This window comes from Balaenoptera borealis (genome assembly GCF_965194805.1).
Source record: "Balaenoptera borealis genome assembly, chromosome: 1".
In the NCBI taxonomy this organism is placed as follows: Eukaryota; Metazoa; Chordata; class Mammalia; order Artiodactyla; family Balaenopteridae; genus Balaenoptera; species Balaenoptera borealis.
The window spans coordinates 9,574,146-9,601,446 of record NC_138860.1 but is presented as its reverse complement, the minus strand read 5'-3'; the positions used below and the strand labels follow the sequence as shown (position 1 = coordinate 9,601,446).

General features: G+C 40.8%; 2 protein-coding genes across 11 annotated transcripts in view; one reads left to right on the top strand and one right to left on the bottom strand.

Annotated features, from left to right (window-relative positions):
• The window catches only part of LOC309630376 (uncharacterized protein), a gene marked incomplete at its 5' end in the record, with an annotated part of 1,321,579 nt that extends 1,309,957 nt beyond the window's left edge, over positions 1-11,622 (bottom strand). For 9 of the 10 annotated variants that reach the window (XM_082395557.1, XM_082395558.1, XM_082395559.1 and 6 more), the window contains 6 exons: positions 25-123; positions 772-992; positions 3,327-3,356; positions 4,021-4,133; positions 4,650-4,777; positions 11,278-11,622. In XM_082395557.1, coding sequence (XP_082251683.1) covers positions 4,124-4,133; positions 4,650-4,777; positions 11,278-11,622 — 483 coding nt within the window. In that variant the 3' untranslated portion in view covers positions 25-123; positions 772-992; positions 3,327-3,356; positions 4,021-4,123. The other variant, XM_082395555.1, reaches the window with a different exon arrangement.
• Positions 11,623-11,722: 100 nt separating this feature from the next.
• RGS2 (regulator of G protein signaling 2) lies at positions 11,723-15,045 on the top strand. Its single transcript, XM_082395652.1, has 5 exons — positions 11,723-11,875; positions 12,900-13,001; positions 13,099-13,160; positions 13,742-13,908; positions 14,189-15,045. Exons 1-5 carry the CDS (start codon positions 11,766-11,768, stop codon positions 14,381-14,383), a joined length of 636 nt encoding a protein of 211 aa, XP_082251778.1. The 5' UTR covers positions 11,723-11,765; the 3' UTR covers positions 14,384-15,045.
• The last annotated feature ends 12,256 nt before the right edge of the window (positions 15,046-27,301 follow it).

The following is a 27,301-nucleotide window of genomic DNA, read 5'->3' as shown; positions in this document are numbered from 1 at the left end:
GCTCCCCATTCAGTACAGACTCACCTTCACACGCCTTCTCAACACTGCACTCGATATAACCACTGGGTGACAAACGTGGATGGGTTCATTTATCTTCAGTCTTTCCTCTACTATATGTGGAATCTAAAAAATAAAACAAACGAATGAATGTAACAAAACAGAAACAGACTCACACATACAGAGAACAAACTGGTTACCAATGGGCAGAGGGAAGAGGAATGGGGCAAGACAGGCGAAGGGGATTAAGAGGTACAAACTACTAGGTATAAAATGAGTAACATACAAGGATGTAATGTGCACCACAGGGAATATAGCCAATATTTCATAATAACTTCATATGAGTATTATCTATAAAAATACTGAGTCACTATGTTGTATACCTGAAACTAATGTAATAGTTGATTGTAAATCAACTACACTTCAAATTTAAAAGAAATTAAGACAAGTTATTTTCTGTGTATGGCTTTGACCACATTCCACAGCTTCTCGTAGGTGACTGTCCCATTTTAATAATTTCTAAATACCTTTGACTTTTATTTTTATTTCCTCCTTGGCCTACAAGCTCTTCATCTCGTACACTCTCCGTGTAAAACAAAACCCAGGGAAACACAGCATGTGGATCACTGGTACACCTTCTAAAATAATGTAATATCCCCGTCACCCATGACCCCTATAGCACACCCTTGTTCAAACCTGTTGCTCCAAAAAGGAAACTTTTTCAGGTTACCCTGAGGACACTCTCCACTTACTTCTCAAGAGGCACCAACTTACCTGCTATTCAAGTCCGATTGGTTTCTGCTTCCATTTGGTCCTTTCTGCTTCACATATTCCCCAAGTTCCATATTTCTTATACGTCAGTGGTACACTTTCCTCTTTTACAGCAGTCCTACAAAGTTTCCTCTTTTCTTTTCTTCTCTCTCTGTTTAATTTCTTCCCATTTCAGTGGATTGTGGGGACGAAGAGGAGGTAATTGCACGGGCTCAAGACAAGACCTCAAAGCAGAAATCCAGAAAATTCTTTGAACTCTTTTAAGTGCTACCCAATTGATCATACTCTTAATAAGACTTTCTTGTTTTCCTCTTCCTGAACCTAAGAAAATTATCTAAACTGATAATTGTACATATTATATATTATAATGTTATAATAAGTTGAACATTACAATCCAAATAATGCAATACTGCTTATATGCGAACAGAAATTCAGAGTTTAAAAGCAGTGAAAGTATAAAGGAAATTATTTTCTATCATTATGCAAGTTTTAAAACCATTAGGAAATGTTCTGTTTTCTAAAATCTACAATGCGTTAGGCCTCAGTCCATTTGTCTGACAGAAGCAAAAAAGAGGCAACCTATTACATAATGGTCCAAACTGGAAATTCCTAAAAACAAGAAACAAGCTACTTTTATATTAGATCTAATTTACTATTAAATTGTCTAATTAAGACAAATACACACACACACACACACACACACACACACATATACACATCTATATGGCTTCATTCAAATATATATGGTAAGAGACAGTGAAAGGAAAACAAATGATAATACCATGTGACCTTTTTAATCCTGTGGGTTTTTTTTTTTTTAAACATTTTTATTAGAGGAAATGTGAGATTTTTCACACGTTCATAATGTTTTAAATGAATAGTCTCTAAACCTGTAAACCTATTTACAATAGGTAAAAGTCAGATTTTTAAGAAAACCAACAAATAGATTATTTCATAAACTGCGCACAGAAAAAATACCAACAGAAAGAACAGAAAACTTACAAACACGGCAAAGTTCAATGTTAGTATGGAAAGTTTATAAGGTCACAGTAGGAATTTAATTACAGATATGGAGAACATATGAACCTCCGGCACAAGTGACACTGGTAACAGATGTCAAGCGCCCTGGGAAAGCTACCATGCATGCATTCATTCACTCATTCACTCATTCACTCATTCGTATGTCCACCCATCCGTTCCCTCAGCAAATATTTACTGAGGATTCTCTATGTTCCAGGATATAATAATTTTTAAAAAGAAGAAGAAGAAGAAGAAGGAGGAGGGGGAGGGAGAGAGAAGAGGGAGGAGGAAGAGAAACTGTCTAGTGACGAATAGTGACAAGAAACCAGGCAATTACAATTCATCATGGTAAGTAAATTAACAGGTGCTATGACAGCACTTAAGAGGAGCACCTTATCCAGATATGTCAGTGGAAGGAAGAAAAGTGTGTAGGTGGTGTACACAAAGAAAATTCATTTAAGCGATACCTGGAAGAGTATGAATCATACAGAAGTCAGATAAAGAGTGGGAAGAATGGAAAAAGGTCCAAGTAGAGGGAACAGCATGAGCAAGTGGCTAAAGCAAAGAGGAAGCATAGCACGTGGAAGGAACTACAAAATATTCAGTAGGTAGGGACATAGAGAGCAAGGCAGCAGTAATAGAAGGTCATGTAATAAATGAAAGGCTTTCAGGGGCCAGATAGAAAGGATCTTGTACGGCAATTTAAGGAATCTGGAACTTATCTTAAGGGTAATGACAAGCCATCAGCGGTTTTAATCAGAAAAGCAATAATGACCAGACAAGTGTTTTAGTAGAATCACGCTGCCTGAAAACAGATCATTCATTAGAGAGGATCAATTAGCAGGTGAGAGATCAATTAGAAGTTTTGCCTGGATCCATAAGAGAGATGAAGAGAGAATCAGGAAAGTGGAAATGGAGTAAAGAGAAGTTTATAGTCTCAAGATACATTTAAGAAGTAAAATTAATAGGCAGGATAAACTTGATATGAGACTGGGAGAGGGTGGAACTCAAAGATAAACTCAATTTGTCTTTGGTAACTGAGATAGATAGAGAACAAAGGCCAAGAAACAGGTTTAGGTGCAAAGATGGGAAATGCTGTCTTCAACAAGTTCACTTGAACCGCCTGTGAGTCATCTAGGTGAATCAAGCTGATGGACAATTAGCTAAAAAGGTCTGGGATGAGGAGAGAGACGAGCACGGACATTCATCAGCACACAGGCCGCAGCTGAGTTTTGGGAGTGACTGCATACCGTGAACGTGCAGAGCCGAAACAGAAGACATCTAAGGAACTTCAGCATTTAAGGGACAAACAAGCAGATGCTGCAAAGAAGGCTGACAGAAAACCCTCTTCCCAAACAGGAAGTCCATTTGACATCCCTATAAAAACTCCCTGGCTTAGATCTGGGAGACCCACAGAGACAGTTCTCCTGACCAGCTGAAACTCACGCCTTTGCTAAGCTTTCTAACATCTGATAGCCACCATCACCCGCCCACTTCTCTACCCTCCCCCAAAACAACGGACACACACACACTCTTACCTTTTCATCCAGTTCATAAGCTCTTCTCTCCTTAAAATAAAAAAACAGTCTGCTAAGAAGGTCTGTTTATATATTATACGACAAACAAACGTGGTAGTCTCCCAAAGCAGAGACACCTCCCTCCAGCAGCCCCTCAGGTTTGCTACAGTCATCCACCAGCCCAAGGGGTCACGATGTTCCCCGAGGGGCAGCGCAGCCAGGGTCTCCCAGAGGTGGGAGAGAGAAGATACAGAACAAACTGACAAGCTGACTGAAATTCTGTGGCTCTCAGCTGCAGCTGGGTGTTTCAGGACAAGAATTAAAGGCTTATCACCTTTTGGAAAGACAGCAGGAAGAATGACTCAGAGCATAATTCCTTGCACCTTGACATAAATGTTGATTTAGTCTTTCAAGAAAACTCTACAATATGTTAAAAAAAAAAAAAAAAAATTAGCACTCCTGGAAAAAAACTGTCTCAGTCCTGCCAAAGATGAACTTTTCACACCAGCTTGAGCCCCACCAGATTCAAAATATGGAGTTTACTCACATATTTCCTGCTCTTCAGAGAGAGAGAAATGGAGACCTGCAAATACGAAGAGGCTTCCCTGGAATCCCGCAGTTACTCAGCATTTGGTCCTGCTGAATCAGTGCCTTGGACACCCAAGCCGTCATCATTCCCACTGGACAGTGTATGCCGCGAGGGGTTTCTCCTCACCTGGTCAGCCGAGTGCAGGACTGCGGGAATGCTCGTTTAGCCGTCTCTGGGTTGGTGTGCACTGCAGTAAGAGTTCATCTCTGCCAACTCACGTGTCCCAACTTCACAGTGACCTGTGAACCAAGCCACAGAAAGAGAAGAAATGGGTGACTGTATCAACGCCTACTCCATATCCCAATTCCAGAAAACCTACAGTCTCCCTCAGGATCATGCCTTCAAGAAGAGAAAAGGCCACCAAATGAAATGCCGACATCTCACAGTCAGGGTGAATTTTTAAAAATGCAAATTGGGTAACTGCTCTCACAGCCAAAACACTGGCTGTTCTGTGCTCTGCCATTACCATGGGAAGGACAGACCAGGTTTCACCACAGATCACAAGACAAGGATGAGAGATTCAAGGGCCAGAGCCAAGCACTGAGCAACACCAGCCTGTATCAGCTGAGCTCAACACACATGAGAAATCCAGCCAAGACCTGCAGAGCCACCCAGCCTCACCACGCCAGACTGACCAATCTCTAGCCTACTCCAAGCCATAGAAGTGAGCCCAGCCGAGTCAGGTGAAATGCCCAGCCCAGCCAAAGCCAGCGAACTCCCAGCCAACCTGCAGGCTCATCGCCAAAAAGACTGACCTGTCAAATGAGCCAGACAAAGCTTGGATCTCCCACGGCCTAAGGGTCAACTTCTGTGAGGAAAAGCTGCATCCAACATCTAATACCTCCAGAGATGATAATTCTGAACAGAAGCACCCTGAAAGCTTCTGTATCATCCAACGTTTCGCCACATGCAAGAGTTTGAAAAAATCATGTTTTCTCTGGTCACAGTTGGACTGCACATTCTTGAGGAGTGAAAACTTTTTAAAATTCCAATTATTTATTTCTTATTTTTCAAAAGTGAAATTGGTGAAGTTGAAGCCTCTCTAGCGTCCTCCATAATCTGTCCCCCATCCTTTCCCACATACGTTCAAGGCCATCCTGACGTGGAGGGGCTCTGAGAGCAGGAAGTTTTCTGTGGCCTGTTTGGGTAACATAAGACCTCCAGGGCCACAGAATGAAAAGGCAGTCAAGAGAAAAAAAAGCATTAGCCAATAATTTATTGTACTTGTCCCCTCTATCTCCCCTGCACTGAGGTCTACCCTAGTTACCAGACACAGGACTGGTTCCGGGCACACGCTCGCAGGTGTTGTCTACGCTCTGTGCCGCCATCAGAGTCCTGGCAACCTGCATGGGCTCAGAGCAGCCTAGGGGGTCTGCTCATGGCCATGATGCTATGTGTTGCCCTGGTTCTGGACACGCCATACCAGCCAGTGTCCGCCCTCCTAGAGAACATTAAACTAGACCTAGAGCCCACGGATTACTGTGGGAGATGGTGTTCTTTATAGTCAGTCAGATTTTTAATAATTAAAAGGCTACCTTACGCAAATAAAGACAGAGAACTAGCTACTGAAGTTCCTGCCCTTCTGGAGAAAAGACATCAAAATTTTGCCAAGTTTAACCTAATTCAAAAAGAATTTGAAGCATGTGAACCAACTTTAATGGAGGCCAGACTCAAGAACCAACTATCAGCAACAGAAAAACTGGAGGCCAATAAGAAGGAGGTGGAAATCTCCAACTCCTTGCTTAGGCTTAAAATACAGACCTTTACAAAAGAACTTAGCAAAGAGAAATCTAAGCATTTAGAACAAGTTGACATTCAAGAAATATTCAGTCTTTGAAAGATTCATCGAAACCCATCCAATATAAGTAACTACAAGCAAAACAGCCTTTAAAGTGCACCAGAAAAGTGAAGAACAACTTCAGACAGCACTAAAAAGATGCTTCAGATGACAATTCCCATCTTGGGGGAAGTATATAACTGCTTTCACAAGAAGCTAAAGAATGGACAGGAAGAGTGAGCAAACTTATTAATCAGAAAAAAAAAAAAGTTAAAAAAAAAAACCTAAAATTCTACTGCATCTGGAACAAGTTCTAAATGATTAAGATTATTACTCAAGATGAGAGATCAGTCTTCAGTTCATGAAGAAAGCAACAAGGATGCAGAACCTTGAAACTAGATATAAACAAACATATCAGAAAATGAAGACTTCTAATAAGATGAATTCAAAGCAGTTTTGATGAAACTGACTCATGCTGCTGGGTTAAACACGGCTGATCTAGGCTTGGCTAGGCCAGGTGACTATGCTCACCTTCGCTAGGTTTATTTTAAAATTTAATTTAAAACTCTTGAAGAATATGAAACCAAATGTACACTGCATTAACTGAAAGAGATAAAATAATTGAAGCACTGAAAGTCTGTAAGTCTCCAAATAAGAAAGTTTCGCTATGATGAGAAAGGGGGACGGTAGGGGGGAGAGGGAAATGTACTTAGAAAGGAACAGGGTGAACCACCAGAGGCAACTTAACATCCTTCCTACACTGCACTGAGAAAAATAAATGAATTTTCACCAAGTATCTAATGTAGAGAGAACTCACCCTGTGAAGATAGTGGAGAATTCTTTCAAAATATCAACAGATGGAAATGTCAGCATGTGAAGAGCTAGACATTTCCAAAACATTTTTCAGGAAGAACTTAAAACATTTCAAAAAGTAACCTTATATCCCTGATGTTCCCAATGGGGCATTTGGAAGAGCAAAAAGGGAGCACCAGGGAACCCAATGGATGAACAGACACCCAGAAAGCAGTGGCATCAGGCAGTGATAGCGCAGAGGCCAGGGCCTAGCGCCTGGTGGAGAGCAGATGCATCCTCCCAGGGACAGGACCACAGACAGAAGAGCCCTCCACTGGCCACCCCCATCCTCAACACAGTGCGTCCTACGCTGAAGCAAGCCAGAACTTGTCCTGGTGCTCCTTGAGTGGTAGACGCTCAGGGCCTGCTGATTCAACCCTTCCACCTGAATGGAAGACCTGCCACCCTAAGAGCAGCAGGAAACAGTGGGTGCTAGAAAAGCAACAACAAAATGGGAAAAAGAATCACCTGGAAGAAACCAGTCCTACTACAAAGTTCTGCTGAACACCGGGCCTGGGCACTATGAGCTATCATCAACCCAGACACTCACGCAGTCCCCGCAGTGTTTTCTTTCCACTTCCTAGCAAAGGAAGGCTGCTATAATTACTTCCACCCTGAAGATATGAAGCCTAGGCACAAGAAGGCTAAGCAATTTGCCTGGGGTCATAACTAAAATAACGCCAGGAACTGGGAACTAAAGGCAAGTATCCCAATTATGGACAAACCCTCCAACCATCCTGCTCTCCTAAGCATAATTTATGAAAATAAAGGCAAAGGTACTGTGTCTTTTGAAGCTGAGGACGTGAGCTCAGCATTGAGGACTTGAACATTTATAACTTGGCAGTTGGGTCAGGGCCTACTGGTATCTCCTTGAAAGCATTGTTCTTTTATCAGTTAATCCGGTTAAGATTTGGGAATTTTTGTTGGTTTACAAAAATGTGTTTGGGAGAGAAAATCCACGAGGTTTTAGGTTCTTGCGAAGTAGTCCATGGATCAAAGACCTTTGAAAGCCAGTGTCTAAAATGAATTAATACTCCCTACATAGGAACAGTCAGCAAGCTGGAAATACCAGTGCAAATGGATTCCTTATTTACTAGATAAAAAGAAGCCTTTCTTCACACTTAAAAAAAGATTCTCTGCAACTGATATCATATAGACCTTTGAAATCTTGTATATTATGATGCCAATATCCCAAGATTTCAAAACAGTAATCAATACACACTTGACATTTTCATGATTTGACAAAATTCTGTGCACAGAAATTAAAATCCCAGGAGAACAAATGCCAGGAAAGAAACCCCTAGTTTTACCTCTGCAGTTAATAAGGCAATATGCCATCTATGTAACTTATTTCATCAGAAAGTGTTTCTAACCGCCTCCTCTCCCCTGAGATTCCATGTGGTCCACTGTCACAGAAGAGAGCAGTAAGAGGCAGATACTGGAAATGGTCCCCCAAACCTAGACTTCATACTAAGTGTTCTTCAACTACAGGAACCTACTAGAGGTATTTCAATATACATTAGGATTTTTATTTGGAAAGAAAAAAAAAACTTGTGATGCTCCTGTTGTTGGTTTCCAAAGAGAATCCAGGTGCTTTACTTAGTAAGAGGGAATTATTAAATTTAAGTAGGCCCTGCCCGCATTTGAAGTATGACATACTTCATACGATGGGTGAATTTAAGGCAGAACCATGGAAGTGCTCTTACTGAAATTACCAATACAAGGACCAGTAAAATCATTAACTCCTCTATAATACGTGTCAAGTACTTGGTTGAAACTCTGATTCATTCCTGACAAAAACACTTTCTCTCTTAACAACGCCTAGGTATGAAAATTACCTTCTGAGAAAGAGAGCAATTATGAATTTTAAATCTCAGACCATATTAGGAGTGAAGAGTAGAGTACATAATCCTGTGGGGTCACAAATTCATTCACTGTGGGGTCATATGTTCCGTCTGTTAAAAGAATATTCCACCCATTAAAGTTAAATGAGAATAAGACCAAAAAGGACAAAAAAGACAGACAAAATGACAAGACAGGTGTCACACTTCCTCAAATACACTCAACAATTAGGATACTAAAAGTTTTCATTATTTCCAATTACTCATCACACCGTTTGACACAGGGCACTTAATTTCCTAATTTTTTTTCCTTTTTTTAAACTTCTCACCAATTTAAGATTTCACGAGGTAAGCAACAGGTTTACAGCTTTTACAAATTTAGGAACTAAGATATCTTACTGACGAAAAAGCACAGAGTAATACACAGAATGATCCTTTTCTTTTAAAGCATATATCTTGTTTCCTAACTTTCTAAAGCATAAGTATGAAAGTTATTATGTATAACTATTTTCAGATAATAATAATTTTTATTAATAATAACATACAGTGGGTGTGGAAGAGAGAAGTACGGCAGGGGACACTTCTGCTTTCCGTACTCTCCTTTTGGTGTTACTAAAAACTTGTATTTTTTGTTTGCCTTCTTCTGTAACTTAAATGTTTTTAGATACAAAAAGTTCAAGAACCACCGTGCAAGCTTCCACCCCTTATGCGCTCAGCAGACAGCCTCTCCAGTAAAGGGCGCGGTAGCCTCAACATGGGAAATGTATGTGCAGTTCATCAAGCCACTCTCAAGCTGAGGTCTGGCTGTGCAGTATTTACATCCTACTGCATTGTTTCTTCCTCCAACAGAAGAATGGAAAGCATGTGTCATCTTCATATTAAGCAATCCCATTTACCTAAAAGCCACTCGCAACAACAGCAAAAAAGGGAAGTCATCAAACACTGCAGTTTTCGCTTTAAATGTACGTCTGCCTGCCTTAACTTCAGTTGTCAATCGGAAATGGTTTGCAAAAAAAGCAAACAGTTACATTAAAAACTTACAAGAAACATCTGGAATAGTCTATATTTAAACCAGTTACTTACATGGATATACATATACCTTCACGACATACATTCACTGTCGTGAATGTATTGAGATGATTAAACTTTTCTGGCTTGAAGATCTCTGAAAAAGTTCAAATCCTAAACAGTTTACTTATTTTCTTATTTGTTTTTTACCCAGAGAACATTTATTATGTATCTATTACGAGCTTGATACTCCACAAAGCTGTGACGTTACCTTGAATTTTACTAGTACTTACACATTTATAACCTAATAAACCCTGAATTAATCCTTTAATGATTTTTCTACCTTGAATAGCTATGCTTCCAGATATTTCCTTCTTCCACGCACACGCAAATTTTAAAGAAAAAACAAACTTTTGTATAGTACTTTAAAATTTGCAAAGGCCTTTCACGAAAGATTCCCATAATATACAGTGAGGCTGGCAAGAAAAACACATTCGTTACTCTTAACAGAGATGAGAAACTGGTGCTCAGGGAGGTGGGATGCGACTGCCCCAGCAGTTACTTAGCATTTACTGGTGAAGCTGAGACTCTATAACTACGTATCCTGACACAAGCCCAGCTCTCTCTCCTTGCTGCCTCTGAGTCAGAACTCCTGTCTTTTCCACTATGAGTGAATTCTACCATCCAAGGTTCTAAGTGAAAAACATACTGAGGTTTAAATTAGCAAGAAAAAGCAAGTGTCTGCATATTTCACATATTTAATAAATAAGTACTGAATCATCAGAAAGTGAAAATAGCTGTAGGAAATATGCAAAGTTCTTTCAGAGATGAAGAGCATAGGCTTGAGAAAAACTATATTCTTACATTTCACAAACATGCTTTCAAGTATTTATTACTGAAATCTAAATGATTTTCCTTTCCATAACTGAGTACATGGCTCTCCTCTTTAGTAATAATTGCAGGTTTTACTCTCCAAGTCAAACTGGGAGCTCCAACTACTGGCAGCTCATCTTAAGAATATGGTAAACTAGTCCCCATTTTCTTTTAACAGTTCTAATGCAAAGCAGAGAGAATATTTGCAGTCTAATACCTTGCTGTTAATCTCACTGTCTACTTAGACGCTTGAGGGAAAACCACTAGAATATTCCACTGCACGGTTCTAATCATGTTATGTGATATCAAATCATTTTCGAGTTGAGGTTATCTTCTTGTCCTTACCAATCAAACCGTTTAACTCGTGCTACAGCAAGATGATTTTTGAAGACTTCACAGACTAAGCTTATTCAAGCTAACTGTTAACTTCTCCCTCCCTCCACCGCCACCTCTCCTTTTTGCCAATTAAGTGTTCTGGTAAATTCTAAGGCAACTAAGAATGACTCAGAAGGAAATCTTGCATCCTTGCACTCTTACACTAAAATGATTCAGGTGTATAACAGCTGCGAGGTCTTGGTGTTTCCCTCTATCTCATCGTAAGGAGGTCTGTGATTTCTCTTTCTGTTCTGGAAGGACAGGGCAGCCAAGGACTCCTGAGGGATAGTCTACAACCCCACGGACAGACCCAGCCACGTGCCTGCTGGTGATCAAAACTGCACACCCAGTGAAAGCACTTTCTCCTGTCCCTTCCCTGACTAACGTTCATCCCCAAACGTGCTACGAGACGCCCAGGCAGAATGCAAAGTCAGTCACACCACCTGCCTCTGGACCGTCGCCTTTCCTCCCATTGGCGGTTTCCTTCCCCAAATTAAATGGAGTCGCAAAGAGGAACAGATGAGGGTCTCCCCACGGCCTCAGTTTGCAGACCAAGAAAGGAGGTGTGGGGAGAGGGCGTGCGCTCCAAAAAGGGGGAAACACATCCTAATTCAAAATAAGGTAATTGCATTCGGGTTCCCAGCAAGCAACCTTTACCTGCGGGGCAATCGTCGCTCGCTTTGGGGTCAGGAGCACGTGAGCGTGGGGGAGGGGAAGGGATGGAGAAAGGGAGGGGGAGGGCGAGCGTCCCGGCCGGGCCTGCAGCCGACCTGGTTCCCTGCCTCCACAGCCCTGCGACCCCGCCCGGCCGCCACAACTCGGCAGAGGTGTCTGGCGACCACTCGGCGGGAAACTTCTCTGCTCCCACACCAGCCCGAGCCGGTCGCCGCTCTTAGCCCGACTGCGCACGACGCCGCAGCCGCAGACGTCAACAGCCCCCTCGCTTCCAGACCCTTCGCCGGCAGCCGTGACTGCGCAGACGGGCGCTGACCTCGCCCCCATGCCCGGCTGCAGCTAGCCAATCGGCGGCCGCTGTTGGTGGGCGTGGCGTCGTCAGGCCCCGCCCCCGCGCCTCCGCCTTTTATAAATACGGCTGCGCACAGCCGGTTATCTAGAGCAGTAGTAGTCTCAGTCGGAAAACGATAATGCCTAGTGCTATGTTCCTGGCTGTCCAGCACGACTGCGGACCCATGGACAAGAGCGCAGGCACCGGCCCCAAGAGCGAGGAGAAGCGGGAAAAGATGAAGCGAACCCTGTGAGTAAGGCTTTCTTCTCTCCCCCCGCCACCCCTGCGGACCCAGCTGTCCTGGGCGGCTGCAAACGCGGTACATTTGCGCTTGGAACTGGGTAGCGTGCACCTCTGCAGAAAAAAAAAAAAAAATGTGGAAAAGGTTAATTTGTTAAGTAAGGTTTAAACCTGTGTGGGTAGGTATTTATTTTGTGACGTGAGCGAAGGACTCTCGGGTAGAGTTTAGAAACTGCAGAAAATTCTTGATGCAGAGGCGGTGGTAGATACTGGTTGGCTTTTTGTCCCCCTGCATCGAAAATGACTTCAGGGAATCCTGCGGCCGAAGCGCGTCCCCGGCATTCGTACGTTGCATTGTAAATTCTGATCAGCTTTACACGGCTGCTGCGATGTAGATATTTTTTTGCTGATTCCGAATATATTCTTTTAAAATCTTTTTTTTAATTGAACAGCAGATCTCACCCACTCAGGACTGTGGAACAAATAATTGTTCTGCATCATCTTCTTAAAATGAGTGTTGTAGTTGGGGGAGGAGGACGGGCAATCTCACACACACACATTCATTATGCACAGCTTCTAGGGTGGTCCAGAGCCTCCTGCTTGAAGGGTAGAAGGGAAGTGAGCACGGGCTGGCTCAGGGCAGTTCCACTGTGGGTTTCATCAAGTGCGAAATGTCTCAGAATTGTAATTAACGTTGCAGAAAAACTGCTGCCTTCTGTGGGCCAGAAATAACATCTGCTTTTTGAACTATGCAAACTAGATTCCTAAAAATACCCTATAATTGTAGGTAGTTCTACCCTTAGTTTTAAAACTAGTCATTATGTTCAGATGAGTGGATGAAACTAGTGTGTTTAGTATATAGGTGCTGGGTTTAAATGTTAAAGGTGTAAGACTGACAGGAAGAGTTGTTTTGTCTTATTTGGTTTGTCTGTAGCCACAAGGGGCAACTTTATTTGCTAAAAATGCCTTCAGCTGCATTGGCGATTTCAAGTGTGGCCACTAAGTGAATATCCTTTTTCTTTTTTCTTTTAAGATTGAAAGATTGGAAGAGCCGTTTGAGCTACTTCTTGCAAAATTCCTCCTCTCCTGGGAAGCCCAAAACCGGCAAGAAAAGCAAACAGCAAACCTTCACCAAGTAAGTTGAAAATCTTGTACTTGCGAATGAGCTCACTGCTGAGCTGAAAAGGGAACCTCTGACATGCGTGAGCTAATACGCAGAACTTCTCTTGCAGGCCTTCTCCCGAGGAAGCCCAGCTGTGGTCAGAAGCATTTGATGAGCTGCTAGCCAGTAAATGTAAGTTAAAACCTCTTGAATTTGATCCATTTCAAGTATCAGGAGAGTCTAGAAAGGTTGTGTCCACACAGCAAGAGCAGCTTGCCCAAGGGGAATTTTACTTTACAATCCCCATGACATGAGGCATATTCTTCTCCTTTACTTGCCAGTGATTAACCAGGGAAATGCATGGCTTTTTCACTCTAGGTGGGAAAAAAATTAGCCCCAAACTGTAACGGCAGTTGCTTTTTGTTATGGTTGAGTCAGGTTTTCCATTGCAAACAGTGTTTTCAAGAGACGTCGTTCCCAGAGAACTTATGGCTCCCCTATAAATATTTGCATTAACAGCGAAGCTAAGTATTTATGTATTTTTGTAGTAGTGTGCCAACTTAAGCGTTTTGCTGACTGGCATCTTAGTCTTTAAAGAGCTAAATTCTGAGGATTACAGGTTGACTGAAATCTAGAAAATTGCTATCATCTAGAAATAATAAAATATGGGGCCAGGGGAATGGGAGTTCTAGGAAAAAACAAAAGGGATTATTTGGTCACTCCGTTCACTGTATGGCATGCTTTCTTTCTCCTCCCCCCCCCCCCACCCCCAGATGGTCTTGCTGCATTCAGGGCTTTTTTAAAATCTGAATTCTGTGAAGAAAATATTGAATTCTGGCTGGCCTGTGAAGACTTCAAAAAAACCAAGTCACCCCAAAAGCTGTCCTCAAAAGCAAAGAAAATATATACTGATTTCATAGAAAAAGAAGCTCCAAAAGAGGTAAGGGGAGATAAAAAGTTCCTTGTTTTAGCATGTTTTAAACATTCTCAGCACCAAAGTGAAACGGAAAGAATTGAAGAGACCTCAAATTAAAAGGGGAGTGGGGTAAATGTTTTTCCCCTACTTCTAGCTTTCAGGGAGGTTAATTACATTTCTTCAGTGACTTGGCTGGTGAAGCTAATCACACATTATAGTTTTTTTGTTGTTGTTTTCAAATATTAAATAGATTAATCTCTTAACTCTGAATATGGAATAAACCACTTTTTATGTTTTATTTCAGATCAACATAGACTTTCAAACCAAAACTCTGATTGCCCAAAACATACAAGAGGCTACAAGTGGCTGCTTTACAACTGCCCAGAAAAGGGTGTACAGCTTGATGGAGAACAACTCTTATCCCCGTTTCTTGGAGTCAGAATTCTACCAGGACTTGTGTAAAAAGCCACAGATCACCACAGAGCCCCATGCTACTTGAGATGAAAAAGGGAGCCCAGAAACGAGGACATTTCATTTTTTTCCTAAGGGGAAAGGCTGTCACCTGCCAAAAAGACTGACCTTGAATTCAGCCTGGGTGTTCAGGAAACATCACTCAGAACTATTGATTCAGAGTTGGGTAGTGAAACGAAGCCAGTAGCCGTCTAGGAGAAGCTGGTACTGGGACAGCTTCCGTAACTGATGGAGCACAGGGAAAGCGTGGTCTAAACATGGCGTGTCTCACGCTGGAAAAGCAGGAGCTTGCGACTGAAAGATAACGATGTAACGCTATTGGTCCAGAAGCATTTACAATCAATAGGTCTGGGGTTATGTGGCCTTAGTGAGCTGGCTGTACATTTTTCCCTAAATCAGTCCTTGTTACCACATAGTGGTTTAGCTGTAGTTTCTTTAGTACTAGGTAACCTATGTTTACTATGTGCAAGGGTATTGAAGTTCCTATGACTACAGATCATCAGTACTGTTGTCTCACGTAACTCTAAAACTGAAACAGTCTGTTTGAATTGTCAATTGGTGTGTGTAATAGAATGAGTGCTGTTGTGTAGAAAATGACAATGTCCATTATGAGTGCCAAAACTGTCCTGATGGCAGCTAAACTTTGAAGTGGTCTTTGAATACTTTTAATAAATTTATTTTGATACATAATGTTATTGAATATTTGGTCCAGATGTGGGTTGGGGTAGGTTTTTTTGGTAATTGAATATGGCAGGTACAAGGTGAAATATCTCCTCTCTGGTAAAGAAGAGGTGTCAGTTGATGGGCCCTGTTTAGTGAGAATTGACAATCCTCAGAACTGAGAAATTACAGCTGCAGGGAAGATCTACTCCCATCTCTAATGCTTTCGTAGGTCAAAGGAGGTCAGGTCACATCTTTAGAGCCACCCTAAGATCAACCTTTCTAATACAATCTTGTAAAAATCAAGCTTGTTATTGAAAATATGGGAACATTGGCTTTAAAGCCTTTCATGAGTATTAAAGATCAGCTAAATATGAGAAGTAAAATGATGTAAGAGACAAAGCACCAAAATTATTCACACAACTAAGCTGCTCAAATGAAGAAAGAAACCAAATAGAGAGGAAAGTAGGCCTTTTTTATTTCCCTTGGTTCCAAGTTCCCCCGCAGGGTAATGGCATGAGCTTCCAAGATCCATGCCTGAAACTGTTCACTTCCAAGATGGATCAGTACAAAATCAGAATTTCCCTGATTAGCCAGCCTTCATTTGTCCAATAAAGAATCTGGGGACTTCCCTGGTGGTCCAGAGGTTAAGACTCCATGCTCCCAGTGCAGGGGGCCAGGGTTTGATCCCTGGTCAGGGAACTAGATGCCGCATGCCACAACTAAAAGATCCTGCATGCGGCAGTGAAGATCCCGAGTGCCGCAACTAAGACCTGGTGTAGCCAAATATTTTTTTTTAAAAAAGAGTCTGGTTGTGTTACTGCAGCTAATGATGAAGGCAAGAAGCACGATTTTGTGGCTTAGACTTCACCTAGAAGTGTGCTCTTTCTCTAGCTGAGAGAGAGGCCTTGAATCTGTTATTTTCCAAACCAGCTACTTAGAAAAGGAATAACTCTTCTCCAGCAGGCTGCTTTTTCAACCTTCTTGATGGTGGTTTTCATTTTGAAGAGGAGGGCGAACACTCATCTTGGAAAACCTAAGCCCATGTACTGATTTCTCACACCTTTGTGACCTTGGGAGTCCTAATCTGCCCCGGCTCCTCAATTCACACCTTCCAGCCTATCCCACTGGCTCCTGTGAGGTAGTAAGGGGCTTTAGGAAGTGTAAAGCACTTTTTAGAACATTTATCCTGATTCGCCAGAAGAAAACTTGACCTCCCCTGGTTTAAACTGTTTGCCTGGTACTTGCACTGAACTTCACCTTCACCCCACTTTCTGGGACCAACAGGCACAAGCTCCATGAGAGACATGAACTAGTCTACTCCTGTGTCACCAGCAGCCAAAATAATACATAACAGGTGCTCCATAAATAGTGATAGAATAAAAATTCTGAAGGGTCACTGAAAGAGATTTCTTTGGAGAATAAATAGGTCTGCACAATCCTCAATTTGGAAAGGTTTTGGCCAACAGAGAAACCCGGGAGTCACGCCATGTATCCAATTTGTCACCAAGTCCTATTTTTACTTCAAGTCTCTCTCCAGCCTGCTTTCTGTCGCCACCCTGATCAAAGGTGCCACCATCTGCCCGGGCAACTGCAACAGTCTAAACTCACCTACCCTCACTCACTTTTCCCCCCCTCCAGTGTGTTCCCTGCTTTTTAACTCTAGGAAGCCTCGCAACACAGAAACCTGATCTTGTCTCCTGTTGCTTATAAACCCCTGACAGGTTTCCCAAACAATCAGGATAAAGGCATCATCCTTAATATAGTCTAACACCTGCATGGGCTTGACCCCTTCTTCCACTCCAGCCATGCTCCACCACGTGTCCCCCAGCTCTCTCTGCCAGCCTCACCGACCTACTTCTTTTTTTTTTTTTTTTTTAATTATTTATTTATTTATTTATTTAATTTATTTATGGCTGTGTTGGGTCTTCGTTTCTGCGCGAGGGCCTTCTCCAGTTGCGGCAAGTGGGGGCCACTCTTCATCACAGCGCGCGGGCCTCTCACTATGGCGGCCTCTCCTGTTGCGGAGCACAGGCTCCAGACGCGCAGGCTCAGTAATTGTGGTGCACGGGCCCAGTCGCTCCGCGGCATGTGGGATCTTCCCGGACCGGGGCCCGAACCCGTGTGCCCTGCATTGGCAGGCAGACTCTCAACCACTGCGCCACCAGGGAAACCCACACCGACCTACTTCTATTCCCCCGTGGGTGCCATGCTCGCTGGTTCCATAGGACCTTTGTGCATCACAGGCCCTCTGCATGGAATGCAATTTTAGCTCTTACTCATCATTCACAGATCGGTGCAATCGTCACTTCCTCAGGGAAGCCTTCCCTGACCTCCTTACCTGGGTCAGATCGCCTTTTAGGTGTTCTCATAGCACCAGCTTCTCTAATTCAGCACACTTAATAGAATTCTCATTAATTTGTATGATAATTAATAATTCTATCTTTTCCCCCTGGATTGCAGATGTCACAGTTCAAGGACTCCGTGTCTTTTTCTGCTCACTGCCAGATCCCAACACCTAGCACCTTGACGGGCACACAATGCCAGCTGCATTAATGAATGCATGAATATTAAAAACTCTTAAATTTTGGTGAAACAAAGTATCTACCAATGCACAAGGAACTAAGGACAAGGTTTTAAAAGCCCCATTGCCTCAAACATCTGAAAATATCTGCAGAGCTTTCTTCTTGGCAAAAAAAAATACCTCTTACTAAGCATGTTCTCTATAACTTTTGACCTTTAATAGAAGGAGAAGCCAGATCATAGTAACAAGAAGCAAGAGTTCCAACCGTTTCAGGGCTGCTAAAAGTACAGACTTTATTCAGGTGGTATTTTCCAATGTTCTTTAGTGTAGAACAAGCTGAAATAGATTTCAGTTTAGAAACCACGTACCTCCACAAATAAATATCACTTAATGTTCCCATTTGTTGGAGTTCGTACACTTAGACTCCACAGTCCACTCACTTTGATAGTATTTCATTTTCCATATATTTTAAGTTCAGAAGCATTTCAAAATGTAATTTCATACAGTCCCACTGAAAAAATTAGAATTGTGTATTATCTGTCATGTGAGCCCAGAGAGGCAATACATGAGTTTCAACGTGGTGATTTAAAATGATCACCCAAAATTTTATAGGAAACCGGTCTTTGGTAGAGGGTTTGTTTGACCACATTATTTGATCGTTTCTGGCAGTGATTCTTACCTTGTGGGGTGGGAGAGTGAGGAAGCTGTGTTTTTGTCAATGGCAAGAAGATGAGGTTGAGCTACATTTCGGCATCGTATCCAAGGAGTAGCTTGGAATTGCTTGAGGCAACAACAACAGCCCCAAAAAGCTTCTCCTGTGACCTGCTTTTAAAATCTAAAACTATATCTTTCATGTTTTCCAGACTCTCTATTATTGAAGACCATTATTTTTAGGAACTGCATAGTGTTCTATAACATGTGCTTATTATAATTAATTCTCCTCTGTTGAACATCGTAGTTTTTCTATTATATACGTTTTATAAACACTGTGGTTAATTTCCTTAATTATGTGAGTGTATACACATTATGTACTTGTATACATATTACATATATGTGTCTGTGTAAATGATATATGTATATTAAAATTTTTCATCTTAAAAAAAAAAAAAGAATCACTAGAGGAGTAAGGAGTACATGCTAGCCTAAGGCAAGAGCATTGAACAAAAGCCTGATACTACCCATTGGGGGCCCATGACTCAGCATCACCAGAGTACCTGGCAGGATAAGGCCGGGATGGGTGTAGAAGCATGGCCCAGAACCAGGTGATAGAGGACAGTCTTGAATACGAAAGGTTAGGATTTTATTCTGAGGCGATGGATACCAATCTCAATTTAAATGTACAAAATAACCTGGGCAGCAAATGAAGGATGAATTGGAGTCAAGCAGATGAATTAGGAGACTGCAGTTATAGCCCAGATGAGACGTGCCATGTTGCCTAAACCAGGACGTTGTCACCAAATAATTCAATGTATTGGGTTGGCCAAAAAGTTCGTTCGGTTAGAGACTCCATTGCGCAATAAAGTTCTTGGTGAAAATGAAAATTGTGTCTTTTATTTTTACTTAAAACCGAAAAAACTTTTTGGCCAACCCAATAAGTTAACAGCAAATTATACATCTATGCAGAGCACTGATCTCAACCACACAGGGGATGGTAAGACATTGGTCCTCTAGGAGGCACCAATTAAGTATCTGATGAAATAATGTTCCAAAAGTAAAACATGAGGTGGGCCATGATTGGCGATTAATTATCAAAAGAGAAGTGCAAGACCCTTTAGCTGGAATGAATCAAGAAACAAAGTGAAGTGGCAATTTTTAGCAGATTTAAAAAATGGGTCGATTAGCAAGGATGAAGTGGAGAGCATCAGGGTGGAGAAACAGTTTAAATAAAGGGAAAGGGGAAAGCAGGATTGCATTTTGCATTGTGCTATGATATACAACAGCTAAATAAACAGATATTGTAGGCAGATATTTTTGATGGGGATGTATATTTGAAAACTATTGACATTTCAATGATTTATTTTTGGCAAATATTTATGAAGAGTTTCTCCGGGCAAGGGAGATGTGAAAGAGCAGGAGAAATGGTCATCTCTTGAGAAGGAAGGAAACGGAAAGGCTGGAAATTCACAATCACAACTAAAAGCTATGCTTTATTTGTCTTAAAAACTGATTTCTGTAAGATCATCAACCAGCCTAGTCATCAAGCACGCCACTGTTATGGTCCTCTCAACTAGAGCTTGATAGGTCAGATCCTGTGTCCTGTTTCTCATTTGTTCCCTAGACTACCATCTGAACATTGACTTTCTCACACAAAATATATGAACTCTGGAATCTCCCATGTCAAGATAAACTCCTATATCTAAGGCTAAAACTTCTCCACCATGTGGCCTTTTGCTGCCCATCCAATCTTATTTCTCACCACTGACCAGAAACATTCAATGCTGGATTTTCTTACTGTTCCTGAGATATATTCTTTTTCTCCTGTTATGAGATCAAATTGTTCCTCTTGCATAGAACTGCCCTTTCTTTCCCTAGATTTTACTCGTTTTTCAAGGCTCAGATCAAGTTTCACCTTTATGAAATCCTGCTAAGGGAGTGTGTCTTATCTTCCAAATAAATGGTCAATAATAACTGGACCATTTTGGCTTATTCTACTTAATTTTTGGAGTAACTAGTAAAGTTCTAGACCTGGAAGATACTCAGTGCCCATTGATCATTGATTCAGTAATTAGCTCATTGACTGATCGATTCACAAACTCCTCAGTAAAAATGCATGCAGAGATATAAAGGACTTAAATTTGCTAAACTCATTTGCAAAACAATGTTTTTTCAGGAGTCAACATAGTTTTTCATTTTTTTCTTTACGTTTTTGCCTTGCAAATTTAGAAAAAAAAAACTATTAACTGTGTGGATCTTGGATAAGAACCTAACATTAGCTTTTCTCAAATCCCAAATTAATCTGATATTTATATAGTTTAAAAAGCACACTGCCCTACATGGAAACTTCCCTTAAGTGAGGCCGTGTGTTTACTTAGCTGTTGTATATCTTAGACATGTACGGACGTCACACCAAATCAAAATAATGAAAAGGAGAAATGGGCCAAAAAAGAGAATGAGAAGAAACTATTGATATCTGCTGCTGTCTGCTTTGGGGTAAGAAGGGACCTGATTTTTTTTTTTTTTTTTTTAATGCATTTGCAACTTCCAATCTCACAGGCCTCTTGCCACTTTCATCCCAAATTACTCTTCAGTCTTTCGCTTCGGAATGCAACTACAGCTTGTCTACAACAAGTGCATTTTTAAACTAGGATACTGAAAGAACTAAGAAAATGCACATATGCAGTTTATGTGAGCCATGGTGTAGTCTGAGAAAGACCAGATATAAAGCTTTGGTTTGAGAAGCAGGTGGTACTTAGCAGACCTTTGCCCTGTTTACAATACAAAAACAGGAAAGTTTACAGTATTAAATCTGTTTGGCACAAACCTGTGCCTTCTCAGAAGTGGCCACTGAGCCTGGTAATCTAAATGTCAGGGCTTAAAGTGCTACCTCTTTCTAATTTCTTCTACTTCTGTTTTCAGATTCCAGAACTTCACAAGTCCTATAACTTTCTACAAAAGTGATAGTACGATGATGAACGTTTTAAGAGCAGCCGATAACAATAATTTCTGAAATAATTTTGATCATCAGACAACTATTTTTAGGAAAAAAAGTCAATAATCCACCCCCTATTGAAACTGTTAATAAAGTATCTCTGAACTTTGAGACATTTTTCATCCAGAGAATGTAGAAAGAACCCAGAAACAGCACTAAACATAAAATCAGTAAAGGAGTGCGGTCCAATAAAAAAGATAATGTAATATAACATAACATGCCACATAGGTAATTTTAAATCTTATAGCCACATTAAAATATGTAAAAAGAAACAAGTAAAATTAATTTAACAATATATTTTATATAACCCTGAATATTCAAAATGTTATCATTTCAACATGTGATCCATATAATAAATTATGAAAGAGAAATTTTATATGTAATTTTTCTTATTAAGTGTTCAAAATCTGGTGTATATTTTTCACTTATAGCACATCCAGGTCCACACCAGCCACATTCCAAGTACTCAGCAGCCACATGTGGCTAGTGGCTCCCTTATTGCAAAGCGTAACAGTAAAAGCTGAGTCTGAGATGACAGATTATAAACCAGAATAAATTTACACTTTGCCTTATTTTTTTCCAGTCCCCAAAATATACTTTGTAGCCAGCAGTTCTCAAAATCCTTTACCACCTTGCTGCTTTGAATTAGGAAACCTGCCTTCTATTTGCTGTATAAAGGCAGTCCAGCTAGATTGCCTGAGATCAGATCCCACCTCCAACTCGTACTGGTTGTGTCACCAAGCAGGGACATATTATGCAACCTCTTAACCTCACTGCCTCTCAGCTATATAACAGCAAGGAACAGATCCCTTTAACAGGTCTTTCTGCTCTTTTGATTTTTTTCAAAATACATGGATGGATACATGTAAAATGCTTATAACAGTGCTAGCAAATGATGTTTAATAGTAAACATAGTAGTAGTAATTATTTATTTAAGCATTAGCTACTAACACTACTTGGTATAATTTTCTAGACATGATGGAGATCAGTAAATATTGTTCACTGGAAGACCACTAGAAAATCCTGACTTGAAAGAACTAGTTTCTTAAGGGAACTGACTCCTTTGCACAGAATTAGAATTAGAATTAGGATTAGGATTAGGATTAGGATGTTGCTTTCACACATTCAACAATATTCAGCCCGGTACCCACTAAGCAGCAAACAAGATACATGGTCTTTGCCATCATGGGAATTTCTGTTGCAGTAGATATCCCCTCTACAGTCTTCTCGCTTACATCTATCATAGGATGATTTTGTCTGCAAAGAGTCGAAAACCCCAATCAAGCTGGCTTGCAAAATATGGAAATTCAAAGATAGGATTGACCCCAGTCATTGTGCAATCCGGGCTCCTGCTGTGACTGGGCATTGTTTCTCTAGCCCTCCTCTATACTTCAGTTTTGTCAACAGACTGGTTTCCACCATGGTCACAAAAGGGAAGAACCTAGGGGCAGGACAGGAATAAAGAGGAAGACTAGAGAATGGACTTGACACAGGGAGGGGGAAGGGTAAGCTGAGACCAAGTGAAAGAGTGGCATTGACATATATACACTACCCAATGTAAAATAGATAGCTAGTGAGAAGCAGCCCCATAGCACAGGGAGATCAGCTCGGTGCTTTGTGACCACCTAGAGGGGTGGGATAGGGAGGGTGGGAGGGAGACGCAAGAGGGAGGGGATATGGGGATATATGTATACGTATAGCTGATTCACTTTGTTATACAGCAGCAACTAACACAACAGTGTAAAGCAATTATACCTCAATAAAGATGTTAAAAAAAAAAAAAGGGTTGCCACTAGTGAGAGGAGTGATGGAGACAAGAGATTGCTCCTCCAAGTACAGTGAAAAAGGTTTCTTAAGTCTCCTTGGGTCAACCTGTAGCAGTCCAGAGAAGAAATCATGCACAGATTGGCTTAAGGTTGGGCTTTTAAAGGATCCTTGGCAAAGGTGTGGAATCATCACCAGGATCCAGTACTACTCAGCCCAGGAGAGGGATCATGCCTAGGGTTGAGGTAGGTTGCTGAAGGAAAGTAGGGTTTTGTTAGTAAGGAGGAACTGAAACTGTGTGGGTGATCAACAATGTCTATGACACACTGCTAAAAAGGAACTGATATTTGCGTGATTGTTCTAAAGCCACTGCAGAGGCAGTCCATGACTCAAAACAGACTTGGGGAGAATACCAGAAAATGGGCCGTCGTAAAGTGAAATTTAGAACACACATGATTTTTATCCCAACTGCATGGACTATTGTCTTTATCAGTTCAAACATGACTGGAAAGTATTAGATGAGCAAATAAATATAAAACAAGGAATATATTTAGAAATTTGATTTGCAGCTCCACTGCTTACAACACTACTTTCTAGTGTATTGCCTGTTCTCTTGGAATTAGAGTTTTCCCTTTCTAACTCACCCTACATACTGAGTCAGATTACTTTTCATAAACACCAACTTTACCATATACTGTGTTTCATTCAGTTTCATTGCTTTCCTATTTCCAAAGTACCATAGGAAGAGCACTGGATTGGGAGTCAACAGAATGAGATTTCTGATCGTAACAGCATTAACCATTTAGTTACCTGTCTAGGTCACCCATCACCTCTCAGCACCCCAGTCACTTCATCTTCTTTTTTTTTTTTTAAGAGTTTTGTTTTGATGTGGACCATTTTTTTTTAAGTCTTTATTGAATTTGTTACAATACTGCTTCTGTTTTGGTTTTTTGGCCCCAAGGTATGTGGGATCTTAGTTCCCCAACTAGGGCTCGAACCCGCACCCCCTGCATTGGAAGGCGAAGTCTTAACCACTGAACCGCCAGGGAAGTCCCTCCAGCCACTTCATGTTTAAGGGAGTTGATTGGATAGTGAAATCTCTTCTAACTCTAAAATCCTGCTTGGCTTTGGATCTTCTCTGCAATCTGCCTCTCCCCTAACAACCTTAATTTTCCCCCAAACAATCTACCATAAAATCACTGCTTTAATCTCTCTGCTTGCCTCCTTATCCCCATTAACAAAGCCACCATCATTTCACTCATATTGACCTGCCTGAATAGGTTCCCTACTCCATTTATCCTACCCATATCCCATAGATGCTTCAAGACTTAACTCACATTCCCATGGCACACCAGTTTATTAATCTCTGCATCTAATCTCTCATTCAGCAAATACTTGTTGAGTGCGTACTCTGTGCAAAGCACTGAGGACACCTCGTTGAATAAGAGAGAGAGGTTTCCTGCCCCTGGAACTTACATTCCAATGGGGTCAATAGATAATGAACAAGTAAACAAACAAGTCAATTCTAGATTATGGCAAGTGCTTACCAAAAAAAAAAAAAAATAAGCTAAGTGGTGAGATAGGGAGAAAACTGGGTGGTCTGGGAAGGCACATTTTAGCTGTGCAGTATTGTCAGATGTTCTGTGAATTTGTATTGACCAACTGATGAACTAAACAAAAGCCTGGTTCTGCTTTGCAATAACAAATCCTCTTTGAATAAAATAGACGTAAAACTTGTTTTAGCTAAGCCATAGCTTTCTATTAATTCCAAAATAATTTTTATCCGTAAGAAAAAGAATCTTTTCAAGAACGTATTACATTCAGTGTTTTTATATTCTAAAATGTAACAACCCCTTGAGGTATTTCTCAAATCAGTAAAGATACGAGGTTTTTGCTGGTAAAAAGTTTTTGCTACTGTTATTATTTTGATACTCCAGGCTAATGTTTCTAGAGAGCTCCTGACCCTCTGATTATTTTTTATGGTTTATTTCCTCAGGTAGCAACCTGCTTCTCTTCCTAGTATACTCTCATGTTACTGACTTTATCACATACTTTATTCCCTGGGATAAAAACCTGTCACTATATATACTTTTTATGAAAGTCAGAAACCTCAACCATTCACATTACTGAGTTACTAAAGCTCAGAGATTCTCCTCACAGCTCTACTCCTTAAATTTACAATGTGAAGACATCAATAAAACTGGAAAATAAAATAAAATAAAATAAAATAGTGGAGAAAGAATTTACATGAAGACAACCAACAACAATAGTATTCTAAGTAATTTACATGAAGACAGTATACCTTTGGGCAGGTCCTCACCACCTCTCACCTGGATTCCTCACTACAACTTTCTCCTGAAAGTTCTCCCATCTCCAGCCTGGACATGCTCAGTTCATCCTAAGAAAGGAGTGGAAAGGTTGTGGAGCAGAAAGAATAATCAGATTCCAGTCGTCATCTCGATTCCACCACCGTAATTGTTGTTCATTCTTTGGCTTAGTACTGAACCTCTCTCATAGACTGTTTTCTGACTTGTAAATTGTATCAGCCTCATAAATGGTTTTAAGAAATCAAAGAAACATTGCACGCACTGTACTTACCTCTGTGCAGGCACTTAGTAGCCAACCACGTTTGTTAATTCCCTTTCCCTTCCTAAAAACTCAAATGAGATCACTTCATTTCTTTACCTAGGAAGACCTGTTCACAACCCCATAGGACTTAAATTCAGCTCCAAATCTACTGGCAGGCTCCTCTCATTCTAGCTCCATTACTTTTCCAGCTTACTTTCAGAGTTTTTTAAAATTATTCTCTTCACTCTCCACTAGGGCACCCTGGCCTGCCACCAAAGCAGACATCTTTACATCCCTTGACAGGAAAAGCTTCTCCGGAGCTCCACGCCCCAGGCCTCGGCATGTATTGTTTTCTTGCCTGAAATGCCCTTCCTTCCTCCTTAGTGAGACTGAGATTTCCTTACTCCTTCTTCAAATACTTGATAAAAATTTGCTTTCTTTAAAATTTCACAGACAAACTCCTAGGCAGAACAAATACTTCCTTTTTCTGATCACCCACATTATTTTGTTCATGCCTTCATTATAGCATTTTTATTGAGATAATATCTATCCCACAACATTAATCTCTTCCCTTGTGCACTTGCTTGTAGAGACATTTCCCTATCAATCAAAAGCATTCTCATTGCTTGGGCAAGACATGGAACTGTTTCCCAGGAGGAAAGAGAACTCTACCTTGTTCAGTGTCCAGTTTGTTTCTTTGTTTATTATTATTTTTTAACACTTCACGTATGATCTAGAGCACAGGTTCTGAACTTGTCCACAGACATTTTGGGGGTTTGTGCCCTTGGATAGGAGGGAATTACATCTTCATTTTCACTAACCCCAGGCTAAATTTAGCATTTCCTTCCATTGTGAATCTAGCAATAAACCACAACAGTAGTAGCGAGACATGAGACTCTGTCACAAATAGAAAGCACAGATATTTTTACGTCACATTACAGTTGTTGAAGATATTTTGAAATCTTATTTACAATCATTATTACTTGCAAATCTCAAGAGTCATTAGACCTGCCAGTAGATCTTGTTTAAAGTGTTAATGAAGAAGTACATGTATTACTCTATCATAGTTTAATATTTTATTTTGAGATATTGTAGATTCACGTACAGTTGTAAGAAATAATACAGATAGATCCTGTGTACTCGCTACTCATTTTTCCCCAATAGTAACATCTTACAAAACTACAGTAAAATATCACGACTAGTATATTGACATGGATAGTTCAAGGTATAGAATATATTTACGTCACCACAAGGATTCCTTGCCTTGCCTTCTTTATAATCATACATACTTTTCTCCCAGCCCACCCTATCCTAAACCCCTAAAAACCACAACCTCCTATCCATTTCCGTAATTTTGTCGTTCCTAGAATGTCATACAGATGGAATCTTACAGTATGTAAACTTCAGGGACTGGCTTTTCCACCAGCATCACACTACGGAGATTCATCCAAGTTGGTGTTCGTATCAGTGAGTTATTCTTTTTATGCTGAGTCCTATTCCACAGTGTGAGCGTAGCGTCATCTGTTTAGCCATTTACCCATTGATGATGGCTGCTTTAAACTCTTTCTCAGGTCATTTTAACATCTCTGTCATCTCACTGTTGGCATCAGCTGGTTATCTTCTTTCACTGAGTTGAGATTTTTCCTGGTTCTTTGCATGACAAGTAATTTCATATTAAAATCTGGACATTTTGAGTATTTTGTTATGAGACCCTGGATCTTATTTAAACCTTCTGTATTAGTTGCCTTCATATCTCCCTACTCCAGTAGGAGAAGATAGAT

Excerpts from the sequence above, each read along its gene's own strand:
- RGS2 (XM_082395652.1), top strand. The coding sequence starts at position 11,766 with ATGCCTAGTGCTATGTTCCTGGCTGTCCAGCACGACTGCGGACCCATG. Across the intron at positions 13,161-13,741 it reads TGAGCTGCTAGCCAGTAAAT|ATGGTCTTGCTGCATTCAGG; the intron begins GTAAGTTAAAAC and ends CCCCACCCCCAG. Across the intron at positions 13,909-14,188 it reads AAAAAGAAGCTCCAAAAGAG|ATCAACATAGACTTTCAAAC; the intron begins GTAAGGGGAGAT and ends GTTTTATTTCAG.